Raw genomic sequence first — 12,933 nt, 5'->3', positions numbered from 1 at the left:
TGTATAGTGAAAGAAATATGTACTAAAATATATGCATCATCTGCTCAACACTTTCAACAGTTATAAACAATCGAAAATCTCCATCCATGGCTGCCATCGTGAATTCGTGATTAATTATCGTGAAATTTGGACTTAACTAAATCTGAATTAGACTGCGGATTCATAAAATAAATTTGATTGACAGATCGGCCAATACATACATACATGCATATTTCCTGCTGAAATATTGTGGGGTATGTTCTGGGGGTTGGCCATGTTGCTCCCTCTCTCATCCTGCCGCTCGTGCACATCCCTCGATTTAACTCCCGCATGAACCAATGGGCCTCTGACTCATGTGGAATGGGGTCCCCTTCAGGGTCAACCCCCTTTTTTTTAGTATATTTAAGAACATATGTTACAGATGAGCATAACTCCTGCATGAACCAATGAACCTCTGACTCATGTGGGATGAAGTCCCCTTCGGGGTCAACCCTTTTTTTTTTTAGTATATTTAAGAACATATGTTACAGATGAGCATAAATTTGTGGAGTAAATAGTTCATTTTATGTAATCAGAAGCAAACCGAAGTAGCCTTCCAAAGTTGCAATAAAGTTTCTTGAGAGGGGATCGGAGTGTTATTTAATATTCCAAAAATTATTAATAGCACTTCATCTTAGTTAAATAATATATTATTAAACATGATTATCCTTATAATATCTTTCCTTATGTAATAAAATATTTTTCTACCTTTAAAAACATCAAATACAATACTTTTATATGTCAACAACTTAAATTTTAATATTTTTAAAAGTTTTTCATAATATTTTATCATATATAAATAAAATAACAAACATATTTTATTTTGATCATAAAATATTTACAACTTATCTCAAATATTAGTATGGTGATACAAAATATTAGACAATTTTTTTACGAAATATATGAAATGGTGGATGTAAAAAATTTTGATTTACCAAAATTTTATTTAAATTTGATATAATATACAAAGTATCTTAACATATAAGATAAAATTAAGATTTCTATGTTATTATATATTTTTTATTTTGTAATATATCCTTTGGTGATTAACAACTTGATTTTATAGTATAAAGATATGATTTGAATTTTATTTACCTTATGTAGATAAATACTAAATATTAATCTATGTTTATGTTTATTTTTTTATTTTGTACAATTTTAAATACAAAAATATATTAACTGAATATGAGAAAAGATATTATGCTTAATTAAAAATTTAATTCTTAATATATAATAAAAAAAATTACAAATATATGTAATAAAATTTTTAAAATAAAAACGGAACATCAATTGATACGAAAATTTGATAAAAATATATAATTTAGCACAAAATAAAAAAAATAGCAATTAGTTTTAAATTTTTTTATATTTATTTTTGCGTTTAATGATTAACAAATTTAACCATAATTTTTTGAGTAATTAATATATTTTAGGAATTTCTCATTGAAATCATTAATGAATTTACTAAAAATAAAACCAATCATGTAGAAGGTGTCATTGTCAATTTTTGTAAAAATATTAAAGATGAAGTGAAATTAACAAAAGATAAAGTGTAAATAACATTCCCCAACTTAAAATACAACAAAACTATGTGCCCAAAGGACGTTAATTCACTCTCAAACATTCCCCTCTTCTTCTCCGTCCCTAAAAGATTTGGGATCTCTTTGATCAAATTTTTTGCAAATCGCAGCAACTTTCGACCAAACCGTAGGGTAAGAGCTCCAAATACTCTTAAAATAATCTATATTATTGTACACATATTTCATAACAAAAATGGCAAGACAAGTTGTTGTGATGCTCCCTGTGATTGTAAAGAGTACTTTAAAACTCGCCAAGGAAATTGTGGTCAAGCCACTTGTGGGGTCGAGTTCATTGCTATACGCTGAACTTTTCATATTCCACTGTCCCTCGATTTCAAATATCCTGCCACTATCCATTAGCTCGATCAATGTACGGGAGACATCAGCAACTAATGGTGAACCCTTTGGGAAGGCACAAGCAAATCCATCAGTTGGATAGATTTTGCCAACCGTCGTGTACTTATCGCCATACTTTGATAGGAAAAGGTTAGTGAACGGTCGCGTAGAGAACAAGGCCGCTATGCCACCATTTTCACTCCCTTTAGATAAGGCATCCTCACAAAGATCTGGCTTGTTGTAGGTTCTAATCTTGGACCTATCGAATCCCAATCGTTGCAAGTACTCAATAAGGAAAGAACCACTTTGGCATCCAACATAGACTCCATTTTGAATCAATTCATTCGCATCAATAACAGGTGGGGAAAGCCTTTGAACTGTTAATCTTGCTGAAAGGCTCGCTGTATAGGTTGAACTCAGTATAAGCACCACAAACATCCACACCACCACGACCACTCGAGCTAAATTGGTCACTATTTTTTCCCTATGTGCAAATACTAGTGACATGAAAGGAAAATAGAATATCATGCCTGCATGTTGTGCGACGGGACCTCTATAAGCATGATTAAACCTATGTTCAAGAATCCAGATCACGACTCCGGTTAAAATGAAGAGTGATATAGCAGTTAACCAGAGTTCTTTGCTAAGGGGCTTCAAGAAAATCCATTTGTCATTGGGATCATCATGTTTGATTGGAACTGTAATGGTGACTCCTCCAGCATCATACGGCATCGTGAAGTCCACATACTGTGATCTTTTTGATGTGATCGTGATGTCTCCCACAGCTGCATCAAATTTCTGAAACAAGAAATATGGTTAGGGAAACTTTTATAAATCAAGTTATAATTAAGTAACTGTAGCTATTGAGCCTTAGAGTTGTGTACCCCAAGATAAACTTGATATACGAGTTCATCGTATGTTCCTGCGCTAGAACCATCAGATTTTTCGAATGGGACATACTCGTGTGACACAGCGTATGGCAATGCTTTAATGACAGCCTCGAATATGTCTATGTAGCATCCACTAACTTTCAATGCATTAGTTTCATGGTCTCTTTTCACTTCAACAAATTCCTTAAAACCCGATTCCACTGGCACCCCAACTTTAAGCTTCTTACCACTGACTGGAACCTCCCATCCCCTTGGCACAAGCGTAGAGTCTCCAGGAAATATAATGCTTCTCAGTGTTTTATTTGAAGAACTGGCATCATTTTTACCGTTTACTATTCCGAGAGAATCTGTCCATATTCCTACCTCCTTCTCCCCTTTTCCAACTACATTTAGTATTTGAAAAGTTGATGGCTCTAGTTGTCCCTCAATGAGATGGAACTTACCGCCAAGGCCTTGAAATGTCACCCCCAAAATTGATTCAAGAATTTTCGGTCCTGACTTTGATATTTCAGTACTGAACAAGTCTGTAGAATTAATAACACTTGTGTTGATATCAAAAGAAGTCGGCTCCATTAATCTAACCCTTTCAGCAGCCATAGCCAATGCCCACAAAGTATCATATGCCCACAGACTATAAAGGCTCAGCTCAGCTTGTAACATGTAAGGATTATCTGCAAGGAATTTACTTTTCCACCTTTTAGCAAAAGAATCAAGTTTTCTAGAGCTTGGAATCAAAGGCTTAACGCCAAGAATGCCCTGCATAGAATCCACAACATGGGAATCCAGTGAAAAAAATAAGTCCATCAGCCCACTTGTTACGATCCATGCATAGCCTTCACTCATCATTCCTGCTTCTTTTGCTTTTAGGAATAGTTTGGAACGGATAGAACTTGAAACGTGCACCACAAATACCCTTGTTTGCATAGTTTTCATCTTATATAGCTCTTGCAACAAAAAATCATCAGTTGTTGTCAGAGGGATGACACTTTTGTATGAAACTCGAGTATTGACATCTTGAAGGGCATTAGACAGATATGAAACTATCCCATTACCATAATCTGAATCGTCGTATATGATAACAACTTGATTCCAGCGAAAGTATTCAACTATAGCCACAATAGCACGCACTTGAGTTGCATCACTCAGGGCTGTTTGTACAAAGTACCGAGATATAGGATGGAGCAAAGGACTTGTAGCTGAAAAAGAAATGATTGGAACATTTGCTCTATCTCCAAGTCCAATCACAAAGCTTGCTTCTGAAGATTTTTGAGGACCGATTATTGCGTCAACTTCGACGTCTTTTAATAAACCGAGAGCTGTACTCATGCAGGAAGGTAAAACAGAACAATTAACTGATATATAAAAAATAATCATATGGATATGAATAATCAATGTGAGAACTGTGGGTTTGGGTGATGAATGTGTGGGAAAGAAGGTGGTGATGGTCAAACTGGCTATTTTAGAGTTCAAGTTCATTAAGCACAAACAAGTATATAATATACAGAGCATTATCTGATAGTACTTGATAGAAAATGGAAACAGTAGATGGCCTATACCTTTAGCTGCAGCATCAATGACTTCCCCCTTTGAGTCCCTTAGATGCAGCTCAAGTCTTGTAGTGTAATCGGTGTTAGTTTCATAGAAATCGGAGATTGCGAGAGACAAGCTGGTCAGGCCTATACGCCCGATCAAAGAATCAAAATCAAGAATCACGCCGACTTTAAATGTTCTATTAACAACTTCAGTCTGTGCTATGCACAAGGAGCCAGATAAAGAGAACAGCGAGATATATAAAATGAAGAAGAGCATTTTCTTTTCGAGCAACTGATGCATGTGCTATTCTCGACTACGTGTATATATATGTAGGCATTTGCGCGAATCGAAGAAACAGAGCCAAACTTCTCAGCAGGTTTAAGGACCTTGAATTGGTAAAAGTCCATTGTCCCTCCTCGCAAGAGTGAGAGAGACCACAACAATATATGACTTATTGAGATGTGTTAATATGCATGGAATTTGCATTCTCATTTCCTACAAAATCGGATGATGATAATGACGATCCGAATTCGCTCATGGATCGGAAATAGTAAAATATATGTGCATGAGAAAATCTCAAATAAGATATGCTTGAAGGGAAATAAAATAATATCACAAAATAGACATTAATTCACTGACTCGTACTCCAAGTCAACTAATTCACATTCAATAGTTAAACTTCCTCGAAATTCTTTCTTGCAAGGTGTTGATGTTTAAGTTGGTAATGAAATAATAAGATGACTTTCAAAGCAAAATATGTTGAATATAACGATTTTTTACTATGCCGCAAGCATTTGAAATTAGTTTTGGCCATAGGAGTTGAATGTATATGAATATAATTCTTACACAAGGTTGTCTTTCACGTCCTTTATCTTGTTTTTTTTTTTTTTTTTCATTTATCTATGTGATGGTTGATGACACGCTAACATAATAATATATATATATATATATATGTATGTATATTTCATATAACAATTCAATTTTAATTTTACCTACATGAGTTCCATATAATTTTTATAGAATATACATGTCTAAGACAGTGTTTGAAAGAGCTTCTAGAAAGCGCTTTTAAGCTTTTTCTTAAGAAAAAAATTGAAAAGTGCTTGCTAAAAGCTCTTCCAAATACTACCTAGATCAATTTTAGATTATATCATTTAATACTAAGATAATACTCTTATGCTTACATGAAATAGAAGAGACGATGAAAATAAAGTTTTCGACCTTGGAATTAAAACCCATCACACTGACGGAAGAAATATTTCTTAGAGCTAAACACGAACTATAGGGAAAGATCGATCATCTGGTCATAAAGGAAATGGGCTTGTCAATGCCCTTTTGTGCTTCCTGCTAATTAATAAAGTTTAGAGGTGAATAAAGAGAAAAATGACACCGAAGGACGAAAAAAACACATAAACTCTATATATAAGAAAACAAAAGGCACTTCAATAAGCAAATAAGACCTCAAAATCTATGGACCCTCAAATTTTGCTATTAAAGAGGGGAAATCGAGATAAATTCACAATTTAAGATTATACTTTTATATAGAAAATAGAAAAATAGAAATAAATAACAGGTCATAGAAAGAAAATTTTACTTAAAGTAAAATAATATTATTGTTACAATAGTATACAATACTTTTTGCTATAGATTGCAATTAATTAAAAACCAATTGAATTTGCTAACATTTAACATCGGAAATTGAACGTAAATAAATTCTTATTATTAAATAAAAAAATAATTAAACAAAATACTACTTTATACAAAAATCTTGCAATCAGGAGTGAATGAAAAAACAGGGAAAATGATCTTTGGATTACCTAGCATTAAGTATATTATTAAAGACTCTAAGCTAAATAAAAAGCCAAAATAGTAACCTCATAAATCAAACTAATATATTTATAGATAAAAAATAATAAAATAATAAGTATAGAACTTAAAGGGATAGATATAAATTATAACTAGTTGAGGACACTAATTTCATAACGCAATTCAAATTTGTAAAGCTATAAAGTTTCAAAGTCGAAGAGGGTACTGTTCTTGATTTGGGTGCAATCGTAATAAAGATGAGCGTACACAGTTAGTCAGTATATAATGCCCAACAAATTCACTTGCATTAATAATAAGCAGTTCATTGGCTTCAGTCATCACTGATGAAAAACACACCTAAGCACAAATCTCAGTCACAGCGGTTTCATTATTACCATTGAAATTTCGATTCAAACTTGGATGATAAAACATGGTCTCAAAAAACGAAACAGAAAATTATCTTCGAATGGAGAAGGTTTTAGCCAACACCTATCAGCAGTCGACGACGACTGACCTCATTCATGAGCTTCTGACCGGAGAGCTGAAAAACCAAAGGATTCAAAGGTGAGCGATGAAGTCAAAAGATCAATAAAATGGAGAAACAACAGTCGAGAGCAAACATCAGTCAGACTATACCATAAGAAACACTCCACGAAACAGTAATACATGAAAGAGAATGAATTATGAAAAGAACAGTCTGCCCACTCTGGAAGCATCTTCAATTCCTAAATATAATGTGCTACATGCAGCCATTTTGCTTTCAAAAACGCAATTTACTATGCCATGCTATAAAAAACTGATAACGCATTTACTGCAATTTGTTAACAGCAGAATTTGTGTTTGACACACATGACATCGCACTTAAGACCTTGAAGTACACGGAACACTTGTAGAAGAGGATAAAAGAAGGCCCCAACATCAAATCATTTAAAATTACAATCCGTATCTGCAAGATAAGCAGACAGACAAAAGTGAGATATTGGTTCACCCAGAGTGCTGGGGACGGATCCGGGAAGAAGGAATGAAAAACAAACTGAATATTGAGGGATAAAAAACGGAGAGGATCATGCCCACATATGCATATACATTGATTTTGTCGAATCTGATTTAAAGAGCCCTCCTCTAACAAGGTTCTCTCGTAGACAGCCATATAAAATGTTTCTCGAAATATGGAGTTGTTAATGAAAGAGGGAATATCTGTTCTAAGAACCTCTGGCATACAATCTCAATCCTCAGGCGTTCAAGTCACAATTAGAAGATTAACAATTACCCATGGTACTAAAACCCTGCTCCCCAACATGTTAAAATGAGCTGACCCTGTCCTATTCAAAGTACTAAGATATAAAGCCTTCATTATTTTCATGCTAAACCACATTTTGATGAGTGAAGCACAATACCCATAACTCACAAAAGGAAAAAAAACTTGTTCGAGGAATTCAGAAGATGGGAAAGTAAGTATTTCATTTTTTCCCTTGCATGCATACATACTTATTATTGAAGTCGCAATAAAGAATTTTTCATTCCAAATTCCATACACCAAAATAAGAAGTGAAGGAGCTAGTGTGTGCGTCACGGAATATCAAAGGCATTTATGAAGCACACACATTAACAATTTCCCACTTCCATGCACAAACCATTTCCAGTTCCAAAGATATCATCAAGATGTATTTCAAAACCAAAAACCAAGAAGCAGCGTCCCAGTATCAAAACAAAACCCAGTACTGAATGATCTTCAGAACCACTTACAGTTCCCATAAAGAATAGTGATGCAAACCATGGATGCCTGTCTAGGAAATTGTAATAAGTAATACTCATATTAGGACTTATCCATTTTCATTATGATGGTAAATGGGCAAACACTAAATATCAATCATTAACTAAGTCATGAGGACCATTCTTAGAGCAATCTTAAAGCTCTGCTCAAAACACAGCCACGTATCCAACAAAATAAGCAAACATAAACCAAAAGGAAAGAGGTACTCATATCAAGGATCCCCCTGCACAAAAGTTTGTTACACCCAATCATCGTGAAAACATATCCTTTCAGTAAAATCACAAGGCAAGTGAAGCGCCTCTAAAACAATTGCCTCCAACTTCAATCACTTTTACAAAACACACTGTTCTAAAAGGCGCCGCCTAGTTCCGCCTAGGCATCGCCTAGGCGCTAGGCTGTTGCTCACCGTCTCGCTTTTTTGCTAGGCTATGCATCTAGGCGTTGTCCGCCTAATCTCCCGCCTAGGCGGCGCCCAAGCTGCCTAGGCTGACAAAACGCCGCTTAGGTGGACAAAAATCCGCCTAGGCGATTACTATTTTTCGCAAAAAAATAATAATAATAAAAAACTAAAAAAGAGATTGGCGACGCGAGAAACAAACACCGAAAGAAAGAAGAAGCGCAAAAAATTAAATCTCATATTACATATGAAGACTTAATATCTATTAATATCTATGTAATTGTTGTTGTTATTATTATTATTATTAATAAAATTTTATAAGAGTTTCGTACAAAAACTGAAAAACATAAGACATAAAATTTATATTTTATAGTAAAACTCATGAATATTTCAAATTATTTATTATTTAGGTTTAAAAATAAAAATCACCTAGGCGGCTAGGTGGTGGGTCACCGCCCGCCTATCGTCTAGCGTTTTTTAGAACATTGACAAAACATAATTCCAACATCATACTAAATTCAGAATAAAATTCATGTAGCTACGAGTAGGTAAAAAAAATGGACTCTGCGGTAAACAAGGTCAATTAAAAGCTCAACTAGAGATTCTAAATACAATATTGAGCACCCCAAAATATATCATAGTCTTCAATTTAATCTTGGTCAAATTGGCTTAAAGGCGATCAACCTGAAGTGCAAAACACAATCTCAAAATAAGAAATTAACAATCCTTGTATAAACGCACAATAACATGCATCGAATCCCAATAAATGCTCGATACATTCACAGCACCCAAAAATTAAGAAGAAACGTACAGAAATTAGAAATATATAAAATGAAAAAGGAAATTACTTGTGTATAGTTTCAATTTATCCTAAGCTGAATGGCTCAGCCCCAGTTGTGGAGCATTTCTATTTTTAAATATAAAGTTCAATGAGTAGACAATATTTTTTTGAGAAAAAGGCAAGTTCACCCTGCCATTTAAGACGTACATGTATTGGTATTTGTTAACCACAGACTTTGTTAGTGTTTGGGAGAGCTATTAGGAAGCACTTCTCAACTTTTTCTTAACAAAATTTCAAAATTTTATTAATGAAAAGTTGAAAAGTGCTTCTTAAAAGCTCTCCCAAACGCTACCTTTGTCTGACACCTGATAAATCATACTTCAAATTTGTAGGCCTCTAATAGTTGTGGCTGATAAAATCCAAGCTCACCAGCGTCAAATCAATTAAAATCATAATCGGTATTTACAAGATGACTATACATGAAGCAAAAGGTGACATTGGTTTTTTGAGTAAGAAGGGTTTTAACTTCATGTGATCTTGCATGTTGAAAGTGAGTAAAAATTCATAACTGAGACATTAGCTCACTAAACTATTCGGGACAGATATGGACATAATAAAAGGCAAAGACAAGCTGTATACTTAGGATAGGAAGCAGAGGGATGGGAATCACTCCCACAAACCAAACAGATCGACTCTGCCGAAGAATCTTCTTTAAAGAGTTTTCGCCTTCTTACAATCCTTCCCAGTCTTATTGTGCATGCAAATGGTGACGAAGTGTAAAGAGCACATGTTGGCTCGTATGAGCACATCTTCATCACGGCCCAGTCAAACAGTCTTCAAATATATAGTTGTATTTTTAATAAAAAGAGAAAAGGAAGTCTATTGGTAAGCAATTTGCACATGTAATGTAAATATAAAAAGATAGTCAAATGTGATAATAAGGGAACCAAATTTGTTGTCATAAAAAAATCGAGATGATTCACTCCTGGAAGAATGTAACCACGAAATCTAGTTGATAAATAGTGTTTTTCAAAAATAAATAAACAAAGTCCAAGTAATAATCTAACAACAATACAAAGAACTAATAGCGGAACTTGAAGTGGCAAACATTAACACAGTCTGTCAGTCAGGACTCAGGGGTGCCATTAACCATAAGTCTCTATTGAAAAACATCCATCAATCCAAAATAATCACAAACAAATACCGAAGGCAAGAGAAACTTCTATCAAGGAGTACCATACCCCCCGAATGCAAAGTCGAATGTCAATCCATATACCCAATATAGTTTCGGTAAAATACAAACTGAAGCAACAATCGCGTATTTCTCCATAAATTAATAATTTTGACATGAAATCACATCACTAAAACCGGAGTTTTATGATTTTAGACATCACACTCCACAGCAAGACACCATAATCCACAACTTTAATCTGGTTATGAGTAGAGCAATCTGAAAGCAAGAAATTACAATTGGATCGTAGAGAAAATAGAAATGAAAAGGGAAAATTACTTGGCTTCTGGGGTTTTCCGTCAACCCATTGGGAGACAGCAAAATGGACCTTCTCTCGGTTCAAAGCTTCAGATTTGTAAGGTTCTTTGAGACACTGTCGCACCAAATTAGCGCAGAGATTGGAGTAAGTGATGTAAGTCATCCCCGCAGATCTCCAAAACGGCACCGCAGCGTTCGACGCCATTCGTTCCTTTCTTCTTCTTCTTGGCAGCCCTCTGATGGATCTCACCTCGTCGCAAAGTTGGTCTCTGGGCTTTTCTCCATATGACACCTTCTTTGGGCTGTCTGTACTGGGCCTTTTCGCCCGGGTTTCCACTTACTTTACACTCTTTGACTTCGTTTGCTTTCAAAAGTCAGACCAAAAAAACACTTTTAAGTGCTTTTCAGTTAAAAAACTGTTTGGTTGACCAAAAAAATGCTTATTTAATTCAAAATTAAAGTTTTTTAAAAGCAAAAAATTGTAGCTTTTAAAAACACTTATTTTAGAAAATCACTACAAAATCCAAACGGGTTCTTTAATTAATTAATTAAGGGTCAATTCTCAATTTAGTCCTTCATTTTAGATCGCTTTTTTGATTTAGTCATTCATTTTTCCATTGACCCAATTTATTCCTTCATTTTTCACCGTGTTTTCGTAATTGGTCCTTCCGTTCAATTAAGTGTTAAAATTAACAGGATTTACCTCCTTAGCACATTCAACTTTTTCTTCTCACCTCTACAACCGGTAAACCCATCGTTACCAATTTCATTCTCCCACAACGCTCTAAACCCTTAATTTTCCATACAATATAATCGTTCCACTCAAATCTGGTTACTCGAAGATATCATAAGTTTTCTTCCTTCTTTTTAGGTAACTTTTCAAGTTATTGGTGAAGAATTGAAAATACTGTAAGTTTTCATAGATTACGTTTTTTTTTTTTTGGGGTTACTCGAATTTGGCCACTCGAAAACACTTGAAATTTTTCGGCCAAATCTACGAATTGCATAGGGGATACTTTTAATCATTGTTATTTAAATTGAGAACTTGTTAGCCTTCTTGAAAAAGGCGACTCCTTCCACCTCTTCAAATGGGCAATCAAGAAAATCATTTTTTTCTCGCTCCTAGAAGAAAAAAATTTGAGGGTCTGAATCAAAGGCTCATAGAGATTGACTGATTTGATGTGCTTGTTATGACTCGTGTTAAATTTTACTAGTTGTGTTTGATTTTGAAAATTGTAATCGTGGAATATTTTTTATTTTTTAGATTTGGTTGTGCTTGTTAAAGTCAATCTTGTTAAAATGGTGAGCCGTGATTTTAATTTTGTTCTAATTCTTTATTATATCTTATACTTTTTTTCTTTGGAACTAATTGTTGAAGTGTGCTTCTATCAGCTTGACTGATAATAGTGAACAGATCAGATCAAAGAGTAGAGATCAGATGAGCTCAGCTGTAGTGACCATTACCGGATCACCTACTAAACAGAACTTATGCATGCAATTAACTTAATTAAACAGATAACAGAATAAAACTGCGGAAACCATAAACATTATACAATCCCAAGTAAAGGAATCTGTAATGTATCCAATAATATACAACCAAATCGAATAGCTGTATAAACCCAAAACAACAGTAATAAAACCTAAGCGAAGCTCCAGCCGGCCAACCGCTGACTAGCCCCTCCTGGATCCACCCTCCTCGTCCAAACGCAAACCTGCCCCATGGAATAGGGTGTCCAGAAAATACAGAGTACGAGACGTGAGCATAAAACGCTCAGTGCGAGAGTATGAGTATACATGCATGCAAAGTGAACTCCCTATAGACTCGAGGTCAAGGATCAGATAACAGAGACAGACCGGGCCCTGGTATGTAGCACGCTGTGCCGTCGCTTCAGGAGGTGGCTCCCATACCGAGATAACCGTGGATACGCCGGACCCAAATCGATGGAAGTCCATCCACTAACAGGATAGGGTACAACCCTACTAACAGACATCTCGAAAGAGATACAACAAGATGCAAATGAATGCAGCATAATATCATGGCATATAAATCATGCAGTCACATAATACATGCATACTCAGTCAGGATATCTCGAGCAGTACTGTCGTACCTCAATACAGTGCAAGCTCTACCAACTCTAGGTCCACGCCTATAGTCTGCTCTACACTGCCAAATGATACTACTATAATTAAAGTGCTCTAAAAGTCTTAACTAAGCTATTGCATACTCCTAAATATTTATAGGAAGCAAAAGCTATACCTTCGTCCATCGTTAGCCCTTTGATGTCGATGCCTCCAGAACTTGGGCACAACTCTGCTACGACTACCGAAC

At 34.9% G+C, this 12,933-nt stretch overlaps 2 protein-coding genes across 2 annotated transcripts; both read right to left on the bottom strand.

Annotated features, from left to right (window-relative positions):
- Positions 1-1,588: 1,588 nt before the first annotated feature.
- LOC140884432 (glutamate receptor 2.8-like) lies at positions 1,589-4,781 on the bottom strand. Its single transcript, XM_073291182.1, has 3 exons — positions 4,381-4,781; positions 2,819-4,140; positions 1,589-2,732 (listed from the first exon to the last, which is right to left on the bottom strand). The coding sequence occupies exons 1-3, from the start codon at positions 4,655-4,657 to the stop codon at positions 1,635-1,637; spliced, it is 2,697 nt and encodes an 898-aa protein (XP_073147283.1). The 5' UTR covers positions 4,658-4,781; the 3' UTR covers positions 1,589-1,634.
- Positions 4,782-6,446: 1,665 nt separating this feature from the next.
- Positions 6,447-10,890, bottom strand: LOC140884277 (ATP synthase subunit epsilon, mitochondrial). The gene is made up of 2 exons (XM_073290989.1): positions 10,626-10,890; positions 6,447-6,704 (listed from the first exon to the last, which is right to left on the bottom strand). Exons 1-2 carry the CDS (start codon positions 10,807-10,809, stop codon positions 6,679-6,681), a joined length of 210 nt encoding a protein of 69 aa, XP_073147090.1. The 5' UTR covers positions 10,810-10,890; the 3' UTR covers positions 6,447-6,678.
- Between the last annotated feature and the right edge of the window lie 2,043 nt (positions 10,891-12,933).

The sequence above is a fragment of the Henckelia pumila genome, chromosome 2 (assembly GCF_033568475.1).
Source record: "Henckelia pumila isolate YLH828 chromosome 2, ASM3356847v2, whole genome shotgun sequence".
In the NCBI taxonomy this organism is placed as follows: Eukaryota; Viridiplantae; Streptophyta; class Magnoliopsida; order Lamiales; family Gesneriaceae; genus Henckelia; species Henckelia pumila.
Note: the sequence above shows the minus strand (reverse complement) of the source record. Positions and strands in the feature narration are given on the sequence as shown.